Source organism: Gracilinanus agilis, chromosome 2, assembly GCF_016433145.1.
Source record: "Gracilinanus agilis isolate LMUSP501 chromosome 2, AgileGrace, whole genome shotgun sequence".
Taxonomy (NCBI): Eukaryota; Metazoa; Chordata; class Mammalia; order Didelphimorphia; family Didelphidae; genus Gracilinanus; species Gracilinanus agilis.
In genome coordinates, this window is record NC_058131.1 from 667,366,152 (window position 1) to 667,393,704 (window position 27,553).

The 27,553-nt window shown below is 37.2% G+C and overlaps 1 protein-coding gene across 1 annotated transcript in view; it reads left to right on the forward strand.

Moving 5' to 3' along the window:
* The window catches only part of KCNMA1 (potassium calcium-activated channel subfamily M alpha 1), a 299,458-nt gene that overhangs the window by 255,750 nt on the left and 16,155 nt on the right, over positions 1-27,553 (forward strand). The window contains exons 21-23 of the mRNA XM_044659039.1: positions 15,668-15,784; positions 16,562-16,645; positions 21,417-21,547. Of these exons, the coding sequence (XP_044514974.1) occupies positions 15,668-15,784; positions 16,562-16,645; positions 21,417-21,547 (332 nt within the window). The remainder of the gene's footprint in view (positions 1-15,667; positions 15,785-16,561; positions 16,646-21,416; positions 21,548-27,553) is intronic.

Here is a 27,553-nt window from a genome sequence, read left to right on the forward strand (position 1 = left end):
AGCTAACCATTTATCATAGACATTATAAAAGCAATTCATGAAAATGAAAGCAACCTAGAGTTCCTTCTATACTCTATGATCCTATAGTCCTAAATTACTCTATATACTAATGCAGATCTATTTACCAACAGTATACTGTGATTTTTTAATGGAAGATTAGTTACTCAAATGTAGTTGTTTGCTCAATCAGAAAGTCCCAGTCCTGCTGCTCAGAGACAACCCCAATCGGGCAAGAAACTCATACGCCCTCCAAGTCTAGGTAAGTTTAATTCACTTTAATTTAGAATACAAATATATTCCATTTACAAATTTGGAAATGAAGAACACTTGTCTTGCAGAATCTAGTAGGAAGTTGGCAATCTTTAGTCCCCACCCTGACATCCCTATAGAAGCAGGATAGATTCCCAGTTTTGATACCCAATTTCCAGAGTTGAGGAAAGTAATGGAAGGACCATCTAATTTAATAATAGCAACTAAACTATTAAACTAATAAACGGAAACTAAAGCCAGGGCAATGACAAAATGTTATAGTTGGAGGTAGGAACCACTTAGGATTTGCTGGTCCAGGGTCCCTTAGCTCGTCATACTTTCAAATCATTTAAATTCAAAGACAACACAACTTGGTAAAGTGTGTTATATCTCCCCACTATACTATCCCCCACCATTTCCTACATTCTGAAAGTCTCTCTTTCTCCAAAATGCCATCCCCAAATAATCCTAATCCAGGACAATTTGCTTTCAATCTCTTGAGCATTTTACAAGCTTGCTGATTCCCAAGCTGTCATGTACTTGATTATTTGTAATGTTGGTAGGTATATGTAGAGTTCAGGGAGGACTAGTACCTCTGCTGTGAGGACTTGCTGAGCCCTTTTCAGGTCTGCTCAGCCATCTTTGGTGTCTGCCTGTCACCCTAACAAGTGGCTCCAAGAAGCTGTAGCATGCTCAGAGACCATACTGGTCAAGACCATCTCAGCAGATGGGATAAACCAGGTTGAAGGTCTCAGGCCTCAAATCTATTGGTGAGTTAGAGGAATGTCTATCCTAAGCATGTGAAAGCTTCCCCCTGTAGAACGGGAAGGTGGGAATTACTTGTTATAATGGCCATGAAAGCAGCTGAAGCAGGTATTGTGGAGCACTTAGAGCTTGGTAAGACATCAGACATTGAGGTCATCCACTGCATGCTGGGCCATTGCTAGTCATCTTGACTTTTGTCTTGCCACTGGATTTCACTGACTCTGGAAGAGAGAGTGAGGCTGATGACTTCCTGTAACTCTGCCTCACTTAAATCTGATTCATGAGCAAGTCACATCATCACTTCATGATATCACTAGTCCTCTTTGAAACAAAGGATGAACAACATTATTCTTTGTGGGTAAAAATTGTCTACTTAATCAAGTTATAGTCTTCTCAAAGGCAAAGCCATGCTTTCTCTTTTCTTTTCATTCTCCCTAGAGCCTAACAAATATGTTTTACATACAGTAGAAACTTAAAATTGTTTTGTGAATTAATCAATACTTGATTGAAGCCTAGTATTAAGTTAAATGTGTTATTCATGCTTATTCTTCTTAGGAAGAAAGTCCGAAGAGGTTGGGTTTGTTTTGTTTTATTTTGTTTTATTTTTGGTGTTTTTTATACCTATTGAATTGTCATTACTTCTTTTGCTATTCTCACTAAAGGACTTAGTCTGAATGACTAACCTAACTATCCTAACTGTCAGAGACCCAGTTCTACCAGCCTTCAGAACAATCACTCTTCTTGGAAAAGAAATCCTCAGCTAGCTGTTGATGGTTTAATGGGCAATCCAAACCCCAGGGCTTGGATGTGCTCAGCCCAGAGTATGTTGAGATATGGCCACTGAGAGTGGAAAGGAATCTAGAGAAAAGTAATAGAAACACCTAAATGAGGGATGTAAAGTGATTGGAAAAAAAAGGATAAGAATACTTGTTCCCATGGAAAGGATGATCACTTCCTTTTACCTGAACTGAAAGGTGTATAAAATTTTTTTGATGATAGAATCAATAAGTTCTGGCAATTGAATATGGTAGCACCACTAAGAAAAATAAGGACACATTTAATGGAGATATCATGTAAAAGAGTTAATCCTATCTCCTTATACTTCAGAGGAGGAATAGTAATGTCCTAATCATGTAGGATGTTGAATTTGAGCCTGCTTGGGGGCTCTGGCTAAAAAAAAACTTATCTTTGAAGATCACTTCTAATATTGGTTACTCTGATGACCTCACTATTATCCTACCCAATTATTAGGCCCAGAAGAAAGGATGGTGATCCATGGAGACATGAGTCCAGGATGGGAAACTTTTACTCTTAATGTGATTTAAACTGGAATCCCATCAGATTTGAGGGAATTTCATTCTACCTCTCTCATATACATTAATTATATCTCAGCTAAAATATCAATTGTTCCTAAAACTAATTTTCCACGTATTTGTCTAAATAATGGAAGTCATGTTTCCCAGTTTCATTTGGGGTTGGGGGGGTGTAGTCCAGGGGCAGAGTCAAGATGGCATCTTAGAAGTAGCAGAAGTTGAATCCTCTGTGAAAACCCTTCTACACCTATCAAAAACAAAGTGTTTTGAGGGGATAGAAAACCAAATCTAACAACAGGACAGAGCTGCGGTGCCGTCCTGCTCAATTCTATCTCAATAAAAGGTATACATAGAAGTGTGAATTCTCTGGTTTAAGGAAAAGAAAGAAGGAAGGTCCCAGAGCTCCTCCCTCACCTACTGCTCTGAGACTCCAGTGGTCACTAGAATCTCGAGGCAAGGACTCCAGCCCACAGGAAGTGCCTTGCTGCCACAGCTACCTAAGTCTCGTGGCTCTGACCAAGGCCAGCAGGGAGGCAGCTAGAGGAGAGGCACAGAGAGGAGGTAGCCCTGCTTCCAGTCTTCAACCACCACTTCTCCATCTTGGACCTTTATCTCTGTAGGTTTTGACCTCAGGGCACATCCAGCTCTGCAGGCTTAATCCCATCTATCAATAGTGCAGATAAGAAGCTTTCAGAGGCTCAATCTCCAACATGCCTCTTTCACCCACTGAGCTGAGAGCCATGGTAAGAATCTGGCTGGCTACCATGGCAGGAAGCTCAGGGTTCTGACCAGGCAGGGAGGCAGCAGGCAGAAAGGAAGAGAGAGAAAGATGAGGGTAACTACCTTCAGCCTCCCCACCTTCACCTACATGAAGTTCTGATCCCAGTTTCATGTATGTTGCTTAGCATTCTGGGGATTTCATAGGTCTGAGTTATAGAACCACAGAGGTAGAATGCTGTTTTTCAGTGGTGTAAGATTTAAATTAATGTAATAACTCCAAGTATTATATTTTATAAGGTTTATTAATAATCACTTGAAGTAGAAAGAAAATAAACTGAAAGTAACAGAAATTCAAACCTAATTTCTTAACAAAAAGTAAACTACATGAGTAAAACTCTCCTGCCTTTCACTTCATATTGCCTTCACAGAGCTCCATCAAGGTAAGAGAGAGAGGTGGGATTACACAAAATTTATATCCTCCCTATGTTAGCAGGTAATGTGAGAAAGAACTTGGGATGCTGGTAATTGGAGTTTCTGAGGAACAGATTCTAATTATACAACACCCCTACCCCATGATTCCCATGGAAAATGAGCATGTAGAAATCTCTCAGATTTACATGCCTAGTTTTCCCATGGAAACAGTATATATAATCAACATATATCTCTAAAGATCTTTAAGAAGAGGTACATACAATATTGCAGTATCTAAAGGGAAATTACAATAATTTGGGGATAAGAGGGAAATAAAAAAGAAAAAGAACAAAACCAATGATTGCTAGGCTCATTGACAAAAAAGCCAATGAGGGGGCAGTCCCCTTTGGCATAAGAATGTACATTCAAAATAAATGCATTCAACCCTCCACAGTTCAATTTCACTACATCACAAAGTTCATTCTGGATCTTTTGGTGTAGTGTATGGTTTCTATAGGCATCTCCATGACACCTCCAAACAGTTCACTTTCTTGATTCAGAGAGGTAACAAGTTTCTTATTCTAAAATTACTCTCAAACAAGAAAAAAAAATTTATAAATCCAGAATTTTATGACAATTAGACAATCCCTCATGAGGAAGGTGTTGACTAAGGTCACCCAGGGATACATGGCTGAGTTATGAGGTATGTAAATCAATTATTAAAAGGAAGACTAAAACATAAAAAAGTAGAAGAAAAGAAAAAAATCAAAATTAAATAGTATATAAAAATTCTTAGTAAGGAAGAATAAGCTGATAACAGGTCCTTGAATCAGGGCCCAATAAAGTTATTTATGTCCCACAAGCCTGTAGGACCATTGCAACAATATGCACTTACCTAGTCAGCAGCCAGGATTATAGAAATTTGCCACACTATGAAGAAGAATGAAAAAGGACTATATTTTACAGTAAATGGGAAATATTGTTCCTTGGTCTGATTTTATTTTCACTCTCAGGGATAGGGGAACCAATATGGCAAGTAAACTGAGGTACTTTGCCTGAATCTGGCACAGGGAAATAATGTGTCTGATGTCAAAAAGCTGCTTCCTCAAACCCCAAAACAAGTCCTCTCTCAGCACAGATTCTAAACAATCCCACTTGGATTGGTTGGTCTCCTTGACCTTGTGCTTCTTGGCACTATGTAATGGCTCTTTTGTGATCCCTTCTCCTGGAATTGGACACAATCATTAATCAAAGTCCCATATTATTAAGCAATAGGTTTCCGTAGTCTAAAGCTTTTGGATATGCACTAATACTAGGGCTAATGGATATTGTAAACTTATATTAGTATAAAATAAAAAAAAACATTAATAGTGGTAACATATGCTTCAAATATAAAAAATGAGAGGAAAGAAAATTCAAATACTCTATTGCACATACAAGAAAAAACAATGATAAAATTTTTTAAAAATCAAAAATATATAGTTCACAATCAGTGACACACTGTGTTTGCCAAGTGGAGGCACAGTAAAAATGAGATCCATTTCCTTTTTAACTTGGCTATGATCCACACTGTGAGTACAAATGATTTTTACCAAGTAACAGCTTTTCAAAACAGTAGTATAACAGCTAATGCATATGCAAAGAAATACCAAAATTCCCCAAATCACAAGAGCCCATAAATTCTCCAAAGGTTGTATACAGGTTGTAACCAGTTTGATGGAGTCCATCCATCATCATTTATGTGACAATAAACAAAGGCCAAAAGAAACAAAAGGCTGTTTAGGCAACATGTGACCTCAATGGATCTGGGGACAAACCCAGCATCCATAAGGACCTATGGTTTTGCCATGGAAAAGGGTTTGCCCAAGTTAACCATGGGCTTTTACAATGGTATTTTCTCCAGTCCAGTCATATGGGGAGGATACAAATAAAGACAATGTAACAGCACATATAGCTAAATGGCCAAAACACAGTAACAGAAAGTGACAGAGTGTAAGAATATATTATATTAGATTAATATGTGAACTTAAAAAACAAAATTAAATCTTAAAGCAAATAATCAAAAAATACAATATATGTGACAGGATACAGACACTGAATTTAAGTCTTTTTCTCCAGTCCCGAAAGGTATGTTATAGAGACTTCTTTACTGTTTGGAGAGTAACAAACTGGAACAATTAACATCAATAAAACAATGGAGTCTGAAAAGGCTTAAAAATTCACCTCCAGACTCATTAAGGTTCCTTCCTCTCCTGAGTATCATCATCTAGATTCCTTTGGTCAAACCTATGGGATTCCCCAAACCCACACTGGGCATAGTGTGGATGAAGCACATATTGGATTTGTTACAGAGACTGGGCAGGCCAAAATGACAAGAGGGTGTAGGGAGATGAATCTCCCCCTTGAATCTCAAGAGTATTCAAGATAATCACAAGGACAAGTGCACCCAGGAATAATAGTAAGAAAAGACATTCTAAAACTTTGGTAATGTACTGCTTTTTCATAGGCCATGCTTGCAATTCTACTTATTAAATTAGTTGCAAATGTACTTCCCATCTGTAGGTGGTGCTAACCTAGTATGCACTGGCTAGGAGTAAAATAAAGATGTTTGGGAGAGTTTTCTTCCTTTCCCTCCCTGAAGGGATAAAAAAACATCAACATCATGGAACATGTGCTACCAAGTGGGAGTGCTGGGGTACTAACTGAGGGGTGCCTAGACCCTGGTGCTTTAGATACGTGGGGGTTTAGGAAAGGCCTTAAAGAGAGAGAAAATTTCTAGGAGTAAGGTTAAACTTTCTCAATTTAGCACAATAATTAATACCTTATAATAGCAAAAAAAAAAAAAANTTCATGATATCACTAGTCCTCTTTGAAACAAAGGATGAACAACATTATTCTTTGTGGTTAAAAGTTGTCTCCTTAATCAAATTACAGGAAAAGCCATGACTTCTCTTCTTTTTTGGCAGCTAGAGGAGAGGCATAGAGAGGACGTGTTAAAAGGAGTTTTCTTAATCTCCCTCTGTGTCTTTAAGAGCAGAATTTATATGTTAGAGGGAATTTCTTCATCTCCCACTGTCTCTTTAAGAGCAGAATTTATAAGGAAGGAAGGAAGGAGTTGACAGTTGGGCTTTTTCTCCTCAGAACTTTGAGGGAGATGGAATTTGTCTTTGGGGGCTTTTTTCCTCAGAGCTTTTAGCGAGCAGGAATTTGTGTCTGTGTCTCTTTGACAGGCAGTTTCACTATTTACAGTTCAGGAAGAAGAACTGCTTTAAGGAGGTGTTAATGATTAATGTTCATCCATTAGCTTAGGTAGACAGGTAAGGAATATATTTTCAGGTAGGTGTAGTGTAGGTAAGATAGACCAGCTTTGGCAGGCAAGAAGATCCTGCCCTAGAAAGTAGTTAGATTGAAGGTTTCTTAGAAATTTTAGATTAGGGTTTGTATTATAGGCATAGTATATGAAATTAAGTACTATAATCTTACTTTCCTCTCTCCTGTTTCCTATCTGTACTTACCTCAGAATAAACTGAGTGTTTGTGTCTTATCAACCTGCTCTGCATACTTGTATCAAACTCCTATCAAACTTTTTAACACAGACACAGACTACTGCTCCCTCAAAGTTCTGAGGAGAGAAAACCCTCAGAGGCAGACTTCTTCTCCCTCAAAGTTCTGAGGAGAAAAAACCCAACTTCCAACTCCTTCCTTCCTTATAAAGTCTGCTCTTAAAGAGATAGTGTGCGATTAAGAAACTCCCTCTAACAGAAATTCTACTCTTAATGAGACAGAGTGATATTAAGAAAACTCCTTTTAATAATATTCCATACTTGTATCAAACTCCTGTTTAAAACTTTTTAACCTTTTACAGATTGGCAAACCACAGGAGTTTGATTACTCTATTGAGCTTCTGATTCTGATCAATACTAGGCAAGCAAGTATAGAAGTAACCATGGTGCTAGAGATCATGATGCAGTTAGTGTAGGAGGAGATTCCATCATACGTCAAAAAGTTTGTTCTACCAGGGACCTTTAGTGAGATCTTAGATCTCACAGTTTTAGATATTTTGTGGTTACTGTCATTTTTCGGATTTTTTCTTTTGTTGGGATTGATCCAGGGGTACCAACTGTATCTAATAGTTGGTCAAATTTTAGCTAGGAAAAAGAAACAGCTGAACAATAACCAAATGGAAACTAGACTTGCTTATCTGGAAGATTTCATCTCATAGTTGACTGAAGCTATATCCAAACAAAATGAAATTATAGCTATTTATCAAACCTGCCTCTCCTAGTGCCTCTCCTGCTACTTCCACCCAGGCATCTACTCCCTCCACTGAGATAACTAAACCTAAAAGCCAGAAGAAAGATGATAATAGCCTACTCCCATTAAGAGAAGTGCTGAAATCTGAAAATCTGAAAATTCAATCTGAAAAAAGAGTTAGTAACTATTAGGCATCACCGACTATTTAGCCCTCAGGATAGTAAGGGATTTAAGGGGCATATCCCTTCCTTTGAGGAGGAGCCCATAGGAGTTATGAAAATGATTGAAATGATTTATAGACAGTTCAATCCAACCTGGACTGATTTAGAATACCTATTAGATGAACTATTAACCAAGAGTGAAAAAGATAAAGTGGTTAGGCTTACAAATGAGGTGGATTAGAGAATAGGTTCAGTTCACTGGCCTGAAATTTGACCCTTAGTGGGACATTAACATTCCCCAGGAATATGCAAGATTAGTCCAAGCTAGGGAAGCAGTGCTAAATTCCATGAGAGCATGTTCAGATAGACCAGGAACATGAACTAAATTTGAAAAGTTAAAACAAAAAATAAGTGAAAATCCTTCAAAATTTATGGAGTGACTAATAGAACTAGGAGGAAGATACATAGATTTAGACCTAACTAGAGAGAGAGATATTATACAACTAAGAAGACAGTTTTTAAAGAATCATTGCAAGGTGGTTAAGGACTATTTCAAAACCAGTTGTCCTAATTGGATGAATATGGATCTGGATGAACTAAGGAGACTGGAAGTATATGTTTATAATAGACATAATGAAATAAAAGATGCCAATGATAGTGATCTGGTGGGTGCATTAAAAAAGGAGATAAACGCATTAAGAGGAAAAATTGATAAATTTGAAAAAAGAGATAAAAATTTTGGGTTAGCTATGGCTCTGATGCAAGAATATACAATCAAAAAAACAACATGTTATTTGTGTGGAAAAAGGGGACACCTAATGATAAATTGCAGATGCTGGAATCAAATATTTAGTAATTTAGTAATAACAGTGGGAATTTTAGGAATAACAACTTTAGGAACAACAACTATTTCAGAAACAACAACAATAATAACATTAACAATTTTAGGAATACCAATTATTGAAACTATGGGAATGATAGAACAATAACCAAAATGAAGCAAATGAATTGCTACAAAATATCTATAATGGGACACGTCCATGCAATAACCAAAATGTAAATCTTTCTCAATAAGAGGAATCTCAGAGAGGTACATGTGGTCCATTATGAAGGTTTAACAGGGGAGAAAGGACTCTGGAATCAAAGACTGAAACATTTAATTTTCCAGACACAGATATAATTATACCAGTAATACCAGTCCATTCTCCCCCAGATAGCACTGAACCACATGTAACACTGAAAGTAAGAAATATGCTATATGATTTTCTTCTAGATATTGGGGCATCAAGATCTGTGCTAATGAGTACACCTGATTATAATTGTAATCTATTGGCTCCATTAGTGTTGCTGGAATGCTCAGAACTCCTTTGGAAGTCCCAAAGCTTTCACCACAAATGGTGTCTGTGGGACCTTTATCCATGGGTCATTCATTTCTTCTAATGCCTAAATATGAATTTATTAGGGAGAGAGCTGTTATGCAAATTAAGAACTACAATAATATGTACTCAGGATGGTGATATTGCATTAAAACTACCAGAAGAATTCTCAGGTTTAAGAAAAAGAAAGAAGGAAGGTCCCAGAGCCCATACCCACCTACTGTGCTGAGTCTCCACTGGTCACTAGAATCTCGAGGCAAGGACTCCAACCTACAGGAAGTACATTGCTGCCATAGCTGCCTGGGCCACTGATCATAGCCTGCAGGGAGGCAGCTAGAGGAGAAGCACAAAGAGGAAGCAGCCTGGTTCTAGCCTTCAACCACCACTTCTCCATCTTGGGCCTTTACCTCTGAAGGTTTTGACCTCAGGGTACATCCAGCTCTGCAGGCTTAATCCCATCTATCAATAGTGCAGATAAGAAGCCTTCAGAGGCTCAATCTCCAACATGCCTCTTTCACCCACTGAGCTGAGAGCCATGGTAAAAATCTGGCTGGCTACCATGGCAGGAAGCTCAGGGTTCTGACCAGGCAGGGAGGCAGCAGGCAGAAAGGAAAAGAAAGATGAGGGTAACTACCTTCAGCCTCCCCACCTTCACCTACATGAAGTTCTGATCCCAGTTTCATTTTGTATTGTATGTTGCTTAGCATTCTGGGGATTTCATAGGTCTGAGTTATAGACCCACAGAGGTAGAATGTTGTTTTTCAGTGGTAGGGATTAAATGTCAAAGAAAAATTTTATCCATTTTTGTAAACATATGGAAGAGCTCAGATATGCATTTTTTGCCAATTGTGGTAGTAATGAATAGTATAGATAGTGTCAATTGGCATCACTTCATTTATTCAGAGATTGGACTCCCATTACCACCCCAAAAAATTACAATTGAAAGAATAGAAGTTAATTTAGAAATGTGCAGCAGACCTCCTATTTCTGAATTTAATCCCACATTAGGATACCTTAGAAGAAGGTGTTATTTCTAAGGGCTCATTAACCACCCCAATAGTAGGAATTAAAATGAAATCCTACTTATTTTCTGAAAGTAAATATGTATTGTCTGGGGTTCAGCTATCCACATTTTATTCTGTGACCATTAGAGAGTATTTTCAGTGTTATTTTGTTTAATGTACTTAAAAACCTTAATGAGTAGATGAAACAAAAATGATTATTTCCATTTTCTGGATAGTGAAAGAGAAACTTGGGGAGGAGTATATGTGAAATGATCCTATAGTTAGTATATGGTAATTTTAGGTCTTTTCTCTAGAGTCATTATTAAGGTTTTTAATTCAAGATTTAAAAAGAAATAATATTAAGGAGTTTTATTTCAATGAACAGGAATCACTACGTTTGGACTCCAATACTTCAGTACTGGAAGTGACATGCACACATTCACTTATACACACATGGATACATATATGAAAATGAAAATAACACTATAAAAATGAATTGAGGGACAATGGTTTGACTTGACCAAATACAATCTGGAAATTTGTACTAGAGGAAAAAACATTTTAAAGGCATTCAGAAACTGCTTTTCAAGATAACTCAGAGGACCATATTCTGAAAGAATAGAAAAGATTAAATATGGTACTATTACCAGAACAATACTTCAGCAACTGCCATTTGACATGCTTACTTTCTCTTCTCTATATTTTTTATTAATTGGCTATGGATATAGGGATAGTATTGCTTTAAAAAAAGTTATGAGAAAGGAATAAACAGACTTTCTCAAATATTTTCTGTAACTGACCATATTTTCACATCCAAACATTTTGCTGAGAGATGTAGAAAATATACTTTCCTTTTGTGATTATTGTTCATTAGTTCATTTGTTCATTAGTTACAGAACACAGACACACACACACACACACACACACACAATTCCATAGAATAAAAAATAGTTTTAAAGTCTCCCCCTTCAACAGAGCAAATTTCAGCCACATGAATAGCCAATACAAGAATCCTGAGAAGATGGAACCACAGAAATAATTATGTTCCATAATTATTTGATTATCATTATTAAGGAAGACATAAAAGTGGCATGTGTTCATGAAAAATGTTCACCATGATCATAAAGGCTATTTTGGAAAAAAATCCAAATGGAAAAGTTCCCATCCTCTATCCCGTTGTTCATGGTTATAAATATTAGTATACTTATTGTTGAGTTCTTTCAGCCCTCTTCAAGAAAATCCATTGCTGTGTAAAAAGGATCACCCCAAGAGACCACACAGGAAGAGACAAACAAAAAAATTGGCAGAAGAATTAATTCTGCCAAGATTATGACATATTATTGGGTCACAGCCAAAGCAATTGGCCCAACACTGTAGCTGGACCATGAATTTGGTTCAGAAATGAGTAAGTGGAGAATGTATTAGAATATATTTTGAAAATTTTGTATAAGTTTCAGTGATTCTCATGATCCTTCCCTCCAAAAAGTCCCTCTTCTCCTGGTGATGCTCTGTGGAGGTAAATCACGAGACATGGCAAAACATAAAGGATTAAAATTGTAGGTTGTAGAAAAGACAATGACAAGTGCTATTAGGCTTCAGATTATTACTAGTGGTGACTTTTGAGAAAGAAATGATGATAAAAGCTTTCATCAGATATGTAGAACTGGAAAAAAGATGGATCAGTCATTCACTAAAGGAAAGAGTTTACATATGGATATTGTCCATACAACCCTTGCAAAATAACAAGATATTAGAGAAGTGTTTTTACATGTTTGATGGACCATCTGTGAAGGGTTTATGCTAAGGACAACCCAAAATATAGAGGCATATGTGGGTCATGGTAATCACTGGGAGGAGGAATATCCACAATAGTGAGATCACAGAACTACAGAAATATTGATGGATTTTTCAAGTCATGTGTACCATCTCGCCACTCCTGTCCTCAAGGTGAGGCTGAGGAGAGAGGGGCTTGCAATGGGCCACCTCCCAGTTTGACAGTTGTGAGTGCTAATGGAATGAGAGGAAATGGAATATGAAAGGAAAATGAAGTCAAACTAGGAGTTGGGCATGTCATTTCCAAATAAACGTTTCATGCAAAAGAATCAAGTCTTTTCACAGCTGAAAATGGAGTCTTTAAATAAGATAAAATAAAAGCATTGGCTTAGTTTGTTCCGGGTTCTGTAATGAAATACAGTTTTCCTAATATCCTGTGACCTGAATTTCTCCCTGCTTTATGGATGCTATTCCTTGATGTACAAACCTGTATTTTCTCCAGTCAGCATTCCATGATGGCTGTCAAAATACAGGCCATGTATTATGCATATAGCATTACCGATTTAAGGTGTTTACTTGTCAAGTTGAAGAAATTCAAAAATGTCATATTCACTGAATCCGCATGGCTGTCACTGGTAGTTTTTCATGCCTTTGAATGAAACTTTTGATGAAAACAGTTCAGGTTTTCCCTTTACTTTTCTGGAGGAGGAAAACAGAGAGCATTTTAAATCCATGTTCTGTTATACAGTTGGCTGAAAACGTGTGTTTTCCTGGAGCCTAGAAGGATGGACACTGAAGCTCTTACTAGTTTCCTCAATAGAGATGCCATACTGCCTTTCAGAAAGAGAATGCTCAAAATACATTCAGGCAAATAGCAAAAATGGGGTACATTCAGGAAAAGAAAGTTAAGCAAACCCAAGGACTTTTTTCCCCCATCCCCTCTAAAAGTATGAAAGAAAATTATGCCCAGGAGGAAGAAAAAATAAGATCTTTCCATTTTTGTGGTATAGAGAATAGAATGCTTAACTTGAATCTAGAAATCCTGATTTCAAAATACACTTATTAGCTGTGTGAACGGGCCTGAAACTTCATAAATCTTAAAGTGTGAATTAAATATTAGCTATTTTTATTGGTGTCTATTTTATCTATATTATCTATATCAATGCCTATATCTCTACATCATAATATTATTATTATCTTGATTGTTTATTTCAGGTCATGCCTTTTTACTACAAGAACAAAATGCAATGCAGCGACCCTAGAAATTCTTTTCTGTAGCCTCAATTTCTTCATTTGAAACATGAAGAGGCTGGCCTCCATCTCTATGATCTGTTCTAGTCCTGGGACACTATTATTTCCATAAAGCTCCAGAAATCTTAAAGGCCAACCTCTTCTTTATCTCATTATGTCACCTTAGAAAGACAATTTGGCTTTCCAAAAAGGGAGCTGATGATAAAAACAACCTTCTGGGATTATTTGAAGTTGATTTATCTGGGGGGCAGCTTATGCTTGTTTAGTTTTTTGTCCCGGGCATCTGAGAAAATAGCAAGTGACCTCTCATTCCCAAGCATCTAGTCCACCGTTTATTTTATGCAGCAATCTGATTTGGAGATAGGTGGTGATAGGAGGGGTTGGGGGAGACACAAAGTTGATGCAAATCCTGCCATCATACCTGCCCTCTGTGTGAATGGGAGCAAATCAGTACTTGCTGAATTAAGCTAACAGTAACATTTACCATATGCTGCCCTCCGTAAAATTAATTTCAGCTGAATGAAAATTGTTCCTGCCTTGCTTAGTACTTACTCTAAAAAATTATCAAAGTCACATGAAATCGTCATTCAGCCTGAATGTTTTCTGACTTTTCTTGTATACATATATTTCACATAGTTCTAACTTATATTGATACATTCATGTATACACAGTACTAATGACTGAGACCTATAGTTCCAACTACCAAGAAATCAAAAAAACAGAAACTAAACTGACTGTTTTCCAAATTGGTTATGCCCAGAAACCCACCAGACAAGGCTAGTATGTAAGTTTGAGAGTTCACTATAGTTTTGGGTAACAAAATTGATTGTCAGTCCCTCCAGGACAGTCAACATGGTTAATAAAAATGGAAAAAGAAAATAGAGTAAGGAAGAGTATGGGGGGAAAAGAGAAAACTAAGTATAAAGAAAAGAAGGAAATAAAGAAATTAGGAGGAAGGAATGAAGAATAGATGAGAGGAAAAGGAAAAGAAGAGGAAAGGGAGATGAGAAACAAATAAGGCATGGAGGGAGTAGAGGAAGAGAAGAAATGGAAAGAAAAAAGGTAGAAGGGGAAGAATGAAAAAAAGAACAATTAACCTCATTTGTTCTTGGAATGTCAAAAATAAATTTATGGTTGATGATCTCTTTTGCTGATTCAATGATACCTCATGAATGATATTCTTTCAGCTGACAGACTGATGTCCAAGAATCATCTTGGATGATAGAATCAGAATCCAAAAACAATTCAAAAGGATCACAGTAGACTAAATCTTAAATAATGTTTATTTTAAATTAATAATGAATGTCTTAGACTACAGAAATAGAAAGAAAGTCTAGGGAACAAGGACAATGTGCTTTACTCTGGTCTTTAGTACCGATGTAATATTTTAAGAAACATTTTTAACAAATTGGAGAATGTTCAAAGAGATCCAACTAGAATGATGAGAGGACTTGAAATTGCATTAAATGTGCATTGGTCAAAATAACCAAGGATACTAGCCTGGAGATGAGGTGACTTAGAGGAAATATAACCAACTTTAAATATATGAAGGATTTTCATGTTGAAGAAGGATTGTAATTTGCTTGATCCCAAAGTTAAACCAGGATAAGTAGGTGGAAATTATAAGACAATTTTCAGCTACATACTGGATGAAGAAAGCTTCCCAGACTATTAGAACTGTTCAAAATGGGAACAGACTGCTTCATGAGATAATGAATGAGCTTTATGTCACTGGAAGTCCCTAAGCAGAGCCTAGATGGCCAGTTCTTGGAATATTATAGAGAAAATTTATGATATTGTAACTCCAGAATTCTTTTAGATTGTAAATTTCACATGCCTTGTCATTGTTGTTCAGTCATTTCACTTGTGTCCTACTCTTCATAACCCTATTTTGGGGTTTTCTTGGCAAAGATACTGGACTGGTTTGCCATTTCCTTCTCCAGCTCATTTTCCAGATGAGGAAGTTAAATGACTTGCCTAGGGTCACACAACAAGTGAGTATCCTGATTCCAAGCTCTGTGCTTTATCCACTACCTAACTGCCCTTCACATGCTTAGGGAAATGTTTGTTTTATTATATTTTAATCGACACTATGGGCTTTTTGTTTGCATTTCCAGGCAATTACACTGATGGATTTAGGATTATCAATTGGGGTTGATAGTTTTTCTTGAAGCCATTTCAGAAGTCATTTGTATCTGGAATTGTTTCAGAAGCCAGTTAAATTTTGTTTTTCTTTGTCCTATTAAAAATATTCCTGAGGATACCCTGGATGTACTTATTTTTTATCCCTCAGATTTATAGGTGCCTGTAATAATCCATTACCTACCTTTGCTTAGGTTTTCACTATGCTCTAAATTCAAACTAATGCTCCCCTATTACCTGTCTTCCAGGGTTCACACCACCAGGAATGGACAGACTATCTCCAGACAACAGTCCAGTCCATGTGGGGCAGCAGCCATCACATCCCATCACCTCTGGGGTCAGCCTTCCCATGATCACTGAGCTAGGTAAGGAGGTGAATTTATAACCCATTCTCTTCCTTTGCCAAGGGGGTTGGAAGGAGATCTGCCCACTTCCATGCCTTCTCTCTTTTTTGGGAAGCAGCCTAGTGTGAGTATCAACAGTTAGTGTGAATACACAAGAAAGCTATTTGACATATATTTGACCACTGGGTGAAGTGGTGGAAGGCTAAGAAAACTTTGATCTTCAAAAAGGGTTTGATTCCTGCTTCTTTCATTTTGGGATCTGCTCCTGAAAGTACAGCTGAAGAGGATTTTTAGTAATGAGGTCTACCCCATTTTCTCTAATGGTTTTCTAAGCTAGCCTCAGTCACGAGGGAGCATCTCGTCTGGGTGTCACAGCTATAAAGTAATGAGGTAAAGTTTCCCACCCTTCTATGAAATTGAAGACAATCCAGCCATAGAAGCCGAGTGGGTTGGAGAATCAGACTCATTCCTAATGAAAACTGACTCCATTTTAATCCCTCCACACAAACAAAGGCTAAATTTCATGCCACTGTTGCCTATTGGACTCCAGCATTTTAAGGAAAAGGACCTTGGACTATCTGATTGTGGCATTTAAATGAACTACTACTGAGTTCTGGGTGGCCAAAGGCAAATGAGCAAAACCATTAAGGTGCTCTCCAATCCCGTCCCCCATTGCAAATACAACAGGGGCTCCTTTGTCCTTTGTACTTTATTTCTCTGACTCCCTCACTTTTTTTTCTGTCTCTATACTTTCTTTTTCCTTCTCCTCCCCCACCCTAAATTGCTATACCCTATTAGCGAAGCCTGGCAAACTTCTGCCTTTGGTTTCAATCAATCAGGAAAAAAACAGTGGGACGCACATTCTCATGATAACCGAACTGGGTAAGAAGTACCGTTTGCCTTCACGTCGGTGTCTTTTGTTCTATCCTTGGTGCTCCAGCCCTCATCAGCTTGTTCTTTCTTTCTCTGGCTGTAACAGAGAGGCTACCCTCATGGCGCTGCTTTGAATGTGTTTTATTTGCGGCTCTGGTTGGAATCAACTGTCTTGCTCTGGCCTTTCTTAATGATTTTCCTTTTTTTTTTTTCCCCCCACTCAGCATCTGTAAACCTTTGATCACACCCGGCTGACCTGGCAGCTGTTTCCATAGCATCTTCACACCAATTCATTTTCTTTGGCCTGGGCCTTTTTTTTTTTTCTTCCCTAGCACATCTCCCTGCCCTCCCTTCTCCCTCCTCTACCCCCCACCCTTTTCTCTTTTATTTTCTTCTTCCAACTCTCTGTCAATTTGACTGACATATCTTCACAGCTCTTGTAGGAAGTCAAAGAAGAAATATAAAAAATTTCAAAATACAAAACCCTAAGATTGTGCCTTCCCTCCAGCTGTTTATTTTCCTTTATTCTGACTTGATTCGCCTCTTTGGCTGGGTCTTGTCTAAGATGTCTAGGTTTGGAGGCTCTCAAGGCAGTCCAGCTCTGGGAATACTCCTTCTTCCTAAAGCAAAATTATGAGAGGGGTCCAAAAGTGTTCAATTAACCAGCCACCATGGTGGAGCACTGCCCCCATGCTCTGACCTCATCTGGTCCAGAGTCCTTTCTGGATAATTCAGAATAGAGTCTCATCAGGAAGATAAAGGTGTGAAGCCACAACTAAATTTGTTAGATTCCTATATGAGTCACCATGACTTGGTCAGTGACACGATGGAGCCAGATGAATAACAGGAGGTGTCAGGATGGGGGATTGGTCTTACAAACCAGACAGATGGAGTCAGTAAAAGTGCTTGGGAAAGCACCTCCTTCAAATGGTAAATGAAACTCACAATCCATTTTCTTGGCCCCCCAATATATTTCAGAACAAGAGAGCTTTTAACACTGTAATCTTGCCTGTAAGATGTCCAGAAGCTGAGGAATAAATTGTCAGCCATTCAGCACTGCATTATTGTAGATGTGACTATTTATCAGGACGAAGCTCTCTCAGGTCAAAAGTAAAGTATCTCTGTTCTGTGTCTGCAACTGTGGGATAGATGTCGTCCAATATTTACAGCATTTCCCTGAGAGCTTCGGTCTTGGACTTGTCTGTCACACAATTTCGGGGCTGTTAAGCCTCAAAAGGCCATGCAGTCCAAGCCCCTGTCTTAGGGGAAAGACTTCCAGGTGAGGAAAAGGACTCTTCTGACCATGTCTCTAAATATCTCCTAATTCAAAATTATTCTACCCCTCTCAGCCTGTAACAACAGTGTTTCTCAGGCGTCATGATGAGTAATTAATCTTTCTATCTGCAACATCTCACGTGCTGGTGTTGAAGTCCATTTCTCCTTGTTTTAGCCATAATGAAATCTGACGTTTCTAGAAGGTGAACAGAAATCTTAACACTTTACAATGTGCTTTCAGAGCCATTATCTCATTCTATTTTCATGGCAAGCCTTTGGGATAGGTAATCCACATAGTCTCATCCCCACTCAACAGATGACAAAACTGAGCTTCAGAGAGGTTAAAAGACCTACTGATGGTTTCAGATTTAATGAGTGAGAAACACAAGACTTGAACACAGGTGTCCTGACTCCATGCCTAGTGCCCATCTCACCTCTGTCATCTTCAGTAGAAAGGAAGAGAAGATAGTTTCCATTTTTCTGTCATCATGCTTTATGTATTTGAAATTTATTAGTTAATCTCCCATCAGCCTTCTCTTCATGGAATTATTGCTTCCAAACCAATGAAATATTTATAAATTGCCTAGTATGTGCTAAGGATACTCTTTTAGCTTTTTTTTTTCTTTAATCCTATTTTTCAAATCTTTAAAAGTCCTCAAATCTCTCCTCTAATGATTCCCCAGTCTCAACTTTTTTCTATATCCCTTCAAATTATTGAGCTGCGTATAGAGTTTTAATTAGAGCCTGCCCAGTCCTTTGTGGCTTTTCTAAGATATATTTTTATGGCTTAAATATTCTAACATGCCATAAGAGAAGAGTCAGCCATAGACTATTCATCTTCATTAATGACTTCTCTCTATAAACTCAGTGTTTCCTTCTCCTCTGGATCCAACAGTGACTGCTGCCTATTTTCTAGGCAAATATGTAATAACCAATAATCATTCAGGGTACCCATGTCCAAAGGATGATATTCTTTTTATTAAATTTATCATAGACCTCTTGTGAGCTGCTATTGTAAACAAAGTTAAGTTTTACTTGTCAAAAATAGGTTATAAAAATTTTTTTAAGTCAGAAGCATATTTTCTCCTCAATGGAGCCATAACCAGGGCAAGGTGACTAGAACCTTTCCCTAGGATATAAGATATTAAAACAGCTGAGTTTAGCATACAAATCGTTAAAACAGAATCTTGCCAAATGATATGCTTCCTTCCTCTAGTAGCCACACTTGAGGTGAGTTCCTCCCTCTTTTAGCATGCCTCATTTCCCCATCAGAGGTTTCAGAGTGGCCCTCAAAGTCTCTGTCACCCCACCACTGGCCACTCGGATCTTTCCCTTATCCTCGACTGAATTTAAAGGTGATTTGAGAGTACATTTTCTCTCACTTGACTTGAGTGAAGAAATTGTTAGTTAAAGCTGCACCCATCCATCATTAGATTATTTACTAATTTACAATGCGATCCACTATTATTAACAAGAACTAGCAATAGCCTATCACAAATCATGGGTCAAGTGGAGAAAGGATAAAGTCCCACTAAAATTAGCTCTGGAACATTTTTGTAAAACTATAGATCATAAATACCCAATGCAAGGAATAAGAGGTCAGAATGCTAGACCAAGAACAAAGGAGAAAATTTATGACAGAAATAATGTAGCAACTACTAGATTAATGATGGGGACCAGGAAAAAGTGTAGTCAGAATGAAATTGGAAGGATTCAGGTATATTGTACCTGCACCTACTCTAGAAAAACAAGACGGAATCTTTAAAAGTTTAACTCTATGCTCTTGTCCTTCTCCCTATCTCTAGTTTTTCTTTCTCCTATCCCAAACAGAAAAGACTCAAGATACATTTTTTCATGGAAAGAGTTTTCTTTTTGCTAACTACAGTAGCAAAGGGATAAAAAATTCCAAGAAGAAAGATTGCTTCTGGTGAGGTTAGGAAGGAATCTAGAATATTCATCGACTCACTTCTGAAAATCGTTACACAATAATTACTTAAGGAATCAGTGATATTATACCTGCCCCAACTTTTATCATATACAAAATATATATGTGTATGGATATACATATATGTATATACACATACATATGTTTTATATGTGTGTCTGTATTTTTGCTGTTGAGTCATTTCAGTCATGTCTGACTCTTCATGACCTCATCTGGGGTTTTCTTGGCAAAGATTCTGGAGCAGTTTGCCTCTTCGGTTCATTTTATAGATGAGGAAACTGAGGCAAACAGGGTAAAATGACTTGCCCAGGATCACACAGCTAGTAAGTGTCTGAGACCAAATTTGAAATCAGGAAGATGAGTCTTCTTGACTTCAAACCCAGCATTTTATACCACCTAGCTGTTTTATAAATATGTATATTTATATATATTAAATTAAATAAAATATATATTTACATATATATTTATAAAACAGCTAGGTGGTATAGTGGATATATATACACATACACTTACACACATACATATTTATATAAAACATTCTAAAAATATTAATTTGTAATTCCTGAAATCCCATTAAGAATTGAAATCAATTTGTCATTTAATTTTTACTAAGTTAAAGACATCTCTATGACATGATCAACCAATCTCTCACTCTCATGCCTGAAGAATCTTTACTGACTGCATATGGTCTATTTAAAGAGAATTACGTAAGAGAGTAAGGCATTTGGGAAGAGAAAAGGAGAACTTGGATTACACCCATAAAGTCCAGGAATGTTGCACATTTCCTCCTTGATGAGCAACATAACATAGCATTTGCTACTGACATTGCTCACCTTGCTTTTTGTCCTAGAATTGATAATATCACTATCAGGAAGCTTTTAGCAAATGCTTAGTGAAATGCAAACTCCTTGAGGGTGGGAGCTTTCATTTTCCCCATTGTATCTTTAGCATGTCGCACAGTGCCTGGCACATAGTAGTTAACCGCTACTTAGTGATGAACGAACATCTGCTACATGAAGAGCATTGGGCCGGTGTTAAGGCTGGGGTGAGCCACTGTGGCAACCAATGATATAGCAAAAGAATCTGCTTGAACAAAGAACTCTGCAATCACCACTATTTGGGTGAACCAGCTCTTTGTATTGGATAGTAGTGAGAAATCCCAGTTTATTTCTCTCTATAGAGAGGCACTATCTGCCAGAGCAAAAAGTCAATCACTCCAACAAAATGACTTCTAAGTTATCCCTATAAGAGTGCCTGGCTTCTTGCCATTGATCCCAGAGGAAATTATCATCACTCTTTAATTCCCTATGATGCCAGCCAATGGGCATACCTAAGAATATCTGATAATCATCTAGCAATGAGCCACTACTTCCCTTTTTCCCTCATTCCCAACCTTGCTACTCCAGGATCCATACTTTCCCTTCCATTTTGATTTTATTTCTAGTGCCACCAAAAAGACTGCTTATTGCCTCTAAGCCATTATAATACCAGGTTTTATTTATTTACTTAACTCACCAGGCTAGACTCTGGTCACTAACTGATATTTTATGACTTTTCTAGTGAATGATACTAATGTTCAGTTTTTGGACCAAGACGACGATGATGACCCTGATACAGAACTGTATCTCACACAGCCATTTGCATGTGGGACAGCATTTGCTGTTAGTGTCCTGGACTCACTCATGAGTGCGGTAAGTAAGGAAATTCTGTTCCTTCTTCCCTATTGTGTGTAGAACCCTAACCTGGTTTTTCTCAGAGATGTTGGCATAGAAAAATAAAAAGAGAGAATGCAGAAGAAAATCCTAAACTCTATAAGGAGACTGAAGGGTAAAATAGTCATGGTTCAGTGAAAAGAGCACTGGATTGAGAATCAAGAACAGAATTCAAATGCTGGAAATCTCCCTGCCCATTTGGTTCAATCATTTAAACTTCCTGAGGCTCAAATTCTGACTGTAAAAGGGGAAGCTTGAGTTAGCAGTTCTTTCTTTCTTGTTTGAAACCCATGATTCTTTTAAATGAGTCCTTTCTTTTAGCATGTCATAATACATTTCAGAATCAAAGTATTTACTTTCGTACTTAAGGATGGAATAACAAAGGTTTCAATCTGGTCAGACTATCGATAGCTTGAAAAGTCATATTTGCCTTTTTTATTAAACAAGGAAAGAATGTCAGAACAGATGAGTATTATTATGAGTTTCTTAGAATGAAGAAAATAATTTTATTATACATTAAAACTTCATTTTTGATCATTTCTAATTCATAATTTGTTAGAAATGGAGCATGAGGGGAAATAAAGTTTATCTTTGCAATGGCTATGATAAAAACCCAAATATATCTGTAAATAAGGAACTCCCTACTTCATATCATATATATGCATTGTAAGATATGGCCATGGAAGGATTTATTCAATGTGATAATAGAAAAAAAAGGAGAGAAAAAAGAGAGAGAAAGAGGGAGGAAGGAAGGAAGGAAGGAANGAAAGAAAGAAAGAAAGAAAGAAAGAAAGAAAGAAAGAAAGAAAGAAAGAAAGAAAGAAAGAAAGAAAGAAAGAAAGAAAGAAAAAAGGAAGGAAGGAATGAAGGAAGGAAAAGAAAGAGAGAGAGAGAAAGAGAGAAAAAGAGAAAAGAAATGTTAAAAAATTACTAGTATAAATTGCACATTGTGAGGGGAAAATGTTTGACCTGCCTAAGAGAATATGCTGCTATTATTGTCAAGGACTTTTGCAAAGATATATTAATTGTGATGAATTCTCCTCTGTTTACCAAAACAGATCATAGAAGGTCCTTTGCAAACCAAAATTCTTTTAGACATCAAATTCCTCAGTGTTTTAGAACAAAAAGAAACCTACCTTTTAAAATAAAATTTACACAGTTTAAACTTTTTGTTCATTCTATTTAGCCTTTTCATAGGATAATAGATCATAGTACTAAAGTTAAGAAGAACCTCAGAGGCCATTAAGTCAAACTCCCTCACTTTACAGATGAGAAATTTTGGTCTCAGATACATTAAGTGACTTGCCGAGGGTCATGTATCTAGTAAATGTTTGGAGCAAGACTTGATCTTACGTCTTCCTGACTTCAAGTTCAACATTCAATTCACTATACTATGCCATTTCTCTGCATTAATTTTCCAGTGATTGAAGTCTGTGCCTTCACCAGAGAACTCAAAAACAAAAATGCATAACAAAACTCTTGTGAGGTAGTTGGATTGTTAGTATCTCTTCTCCCAGGCTTCCTATAGGTCTATTCTTCTTGAAAACCTCTATATCCTGCTCTGCTGGCTTGTAGTGGAATCTTTTCCAGGGACAATGGCAGAGAACTCACTGCCCTAGCTCATGCAGATCCAAAAAGGCCAGAATTAATGAGAGAGGCTGCAGAAACAGTTCAAGATAAGCTCCATTAAATAGGTCTAATATACTGCACCTCTAGTTTAAAAATGATTTCTGCAATTCATTCCTTTAGAAATCTCATTTTGCCCCTGATCCTAATTAGAAACATTTCAGAAGACCATTTATGTTACAGGAAAATTAAAATGTTTATAGGCAAACCTCCTTTAGAGCTTTAAAGCACACCATTAAAATAAAAAGGCAAAATTATAAAAGGAGACGTTGCCTTCATATAGGTATTCTCCTTTAGTTATTTTTTCTGATAATTCTGCCCCAAGATAGATTGCAGGTGTTTGATAACAATCCTCTTCAACTTCTCATACTGAGGTTCATCAGAATGTGTAAAATGGTGTTGGTGCTCTGTATGTATATTTTTGGTAATAATAATGATCAGGACATAAGGATTTGAGGTACATTACCCTCTTCATCAACAGAGGGAATGAGCCTACAAATTGTCTTCGAAATTGGGCCATTTGACTGGCTATTTTCCATTTCCAAACTTATATGGCCAGAGATTTGGGAGAGAATGAAAAAAATGTGATTAACAAATATCCTAGTATTAGTACTTGGGAAAGATGATATACCTATGCCCAACTATTTAAAATGTATTCCATGATGGGGATAAGAACTGTAACTATGACTTAATTGGCATCGGGAATTCCTTCCCTTACTTAGAGGATAATAGAGGAAACTCCAAGGAAAACAGGAAATTCACTCTAATAATGCAGTTCAGCATCCTCTCTACCCCATGAGAGAGTTCTATGTAGAATGGGAGTTTTACATTTTTTTAAGGTTTCCTTTGGCAACCTATGGAGCCCTCCTCAGAATAAGGTTTCAAAATACATAAGATGAAATACATAGGATTACAAAGGAAAGCAGTTATATTGCATTCAGTTATCAAAATATACCACAACATGGATGCCAATCTAACTCCTAATATAAGATCAGAGAGGAGAGATTTAGAGCTGAAAGGGGCCTTGGAGGTCATCAAACCCAACCCCTTTACTTAACAAAGGAGGAATGTAAGATATGGGAAGGTTAACTGAATTGCCAAAAATTCTACAGCTGGTTGTCTGAAACAGCATTGTGAACTCTGGTCTTCCTGACTCCAAGTCCAGTGTTCTAACCTTTAGGGGATGCTTCCATTGCACGTTTTCCCATCCTCGACTGGCTTTTGCAGATGTGATATTGCTGAGAATTCTATTTCTTCCTCCTTCTGGGCTGAAAGAAAAGGCAACTGAAATCCTTTAAGAGACACTTTTTAGAAAAAGAGAATGAATAAGTCTAATGGAAATAGGCCCAACCTGATTTGCTAGCTAATTTGTATATTGCTCATCAAAATGCTATTCAGGTATTATATTTGAGGCTAGGTTCTTGTTTTTTGGAGCTCAAAAGTGCCAAAATGAGGTTTTAGAACTGTGTTTGGTTCAACTGACAGCTAGATTTCTAGGGAAAAAAATACAAAGTAAAAACAACAGAAAAAAACAACACATAAGCTGTAAATTGCTACATTCATTTTTTGGAACGTTAGTTTTTTTCCCCTTCTTCTTGCTTTTCTTTATGATGAGACTGGGGTTTAGTCAAGAACTGAGGAGAGTTGTTGTAATTAAAAACAGCTAAGAAAGAAATGGAGGGAAATTATGCAACATGAATGAGAGCCTTCCACACAATGGGAACCTGAGAGAGAACATATTCCAGCTTAGGCAGTCGTTTACAAACAAGGCTGAAACACAATTCTATTTAAATGTCGATGATCTCCATTTTTTTCTCACCCTCTTCTCCAAACTGCCATTTAATCAGGTGTCTAAACACTCACGGAATATTGTCCCTCATAATTCAACTCCTGCTGCTCACTGCCTCATTTGTGGAAGGAATAATCTTTCTATTCATCACAGCCATTCCCAGAGTAACAGATAGGGATGTTACAGATACCATGTCATGGTGCTGTGCGAATCAACAGCACAAATACCTCATGAGAGAGAGAATAATTATGTTTATGCCTAGATAGCTCTGAGTAGAGCATCACAATTTGGAAATACATTCTTCAAGCTGAAGTCAGGGTACTGTTCACGGGGCAGTTGTACAGAAGCTTCCAGTAATTTATCACTGGGGCTAGATAACGTGCTGACATACTGTCTCTCCTTCCCACTGAAGACTATAGCTGGTTTTCAGGTAAGCTGGACCCATGGTTTATCCATGTTTCTAGGCAAAGTGGCTAAAGGACCAGAGCTTGCCCTTGTAGTCTACAATCCACTATTTCCCAAATGTCATCTGTCAGGATCTTTTCTTATATAAGCTCTAACTTTTATCATAATCAAGGTGAGGGCAAGAGGGACCCTTCCTTCATCCATTTCTGGAAATGCCCTCTTATGTGCCCAGATCTCATTTATCACTGGCCAGCTTTTGGCCTCTGAAACACAAGTCTCACCAAATTCTTAACCTAAATAAACCAGACTTGGTTCTCTCCGTGTGGTGATGGGGAAGAAAAAAAATAATGAACCAGCAACATTCTCTCATAAAATCAATGACTTGATACCGTGTCTCTAGTTAATTACTGACATTTATATAGTGATTAGAAGTTTATGAAATACTACATAAATAAATATAAGTACACACACATATCATGTCAAATGAAGCTGAAGACAATCATGCAAGGTAAAGTATAAAAGGTATCATTTCTCTCATTTTATAAATTCAGAAAGACTCAGAGAAATTGAGGCATTTGCCTGTGGTCATGTTCTATGTGGGATTTGAACTCAAACCATGTCCATTATATCATGCTACCTCCCCATGTGTAGAATGATGCCTAACAGTGGGGTAGAAAAAGAGTACCAGACCTAGAATTAGGAGATCTGGGAGCAAGATCCAAACCCCAGCTTTTTCAAGTGGTTACCTTCAACAAAAATAGTTTAACCTTAATCTCTCAGAGACTCAGTTTTTGAGCTGTAAAATGAGAACTTTTGACAGGATTATCTTCGAGGTCTCTCTTCAGCTTTCAATCTCTGATTCTTTTATTCAATGACTTTTTTTTTCTTTAAAATCCTTACCTTCTCTCTTAGAATGAATTCTAAGACAGAAGAATGACTAGGCAATCAGGGTTAAGTGACTTGTTCAGGGCCACAAAGCTAGAAAATATCTCGGGACATATTTGAACCCAGGTCCTCCCAACTCCAGCCCTTGCAGCCTCTCCACTATGTCATCTCGTTGCCCCTAATATGACTATTTCTAAACCTCAGTTTCCTTCTCTGTGAAATGAGGGTAGTTAGCATCATTGAATCTCCCTCACAAGGTTTTAGTATAGAGAGTAACCATTGTGAATCTTGTACACTTGAAATTACATTGAGGAAGAAAGTTATTATATATGTTATAATGTTTAATATATACCTATGTAGTAATAACATAATTATCATCATCACATTGAATTGGCCCTTCTCCCATCAAATGCTCCAACTCAGTAAAGTAATGCAAAAAAAGACATTTTCATTTACTGATATGTGCTTCTGTCTTAAGGATAAAAAAAAAAAAAAGTATAGCCTTTAAAGGGATCTTCAGAAATTGAGGCACAGAAGACTCAGAGCAAATAAATAGGAAGTCCTAAAAATCTTCGTGCAATTTAAAACTCTAATAGATTAAAAAAAAATCTCTACCCTGGAGAGTTCATTCCTTATACATGCTGCTCCTTTTCTAGGCAGAGAAGTCTGCAGCACTCTGGACATTAATAGCCCAGCCAGAATGAACAAGAATGCACATTATTCAGGGAAGAAACAAATAGCATTTACATTTAATATTCCTAAACATTATCACTAATGAGTTTGAGTTTATGGATATGTGCATGTGCATATGCATGTATACCTATATTTAATGAAGTTCATTTTTATGCAGTCAGACTGGAACCCCCCCCCCACCTTTTCTTAAAAAATAAACAAACAAAAAGATGTAGATTGATCAGATCTCTCGAATATGGTCCATTGGAACCAGGGAAGTTTCTCTAGACTGAGGAATCATTACAAGTGTCTTTAAGGCATACTGTTAGCTATTCGCATTTTTAAATGAAATTTAAAAAATAAATTAATTTAATTAATTTCTACTTTTTAATTAACAATAATTCATTTTCTCTCCTTCCTACATTCCTGCCTTTCTCCTTCCCCCACCCAAATGAAACAGAAAAAAAAACTCTTCTAAGCAATATGCACTCAAACAAACAAACAAAAAAAAAACAAATTCCCACATTGACCTTGCCCAAATGCCTCGTTCTGCATCTTGAATCTATCACTTCACTGTTAGGAGATGGATAATATGCTTCATCACCAAT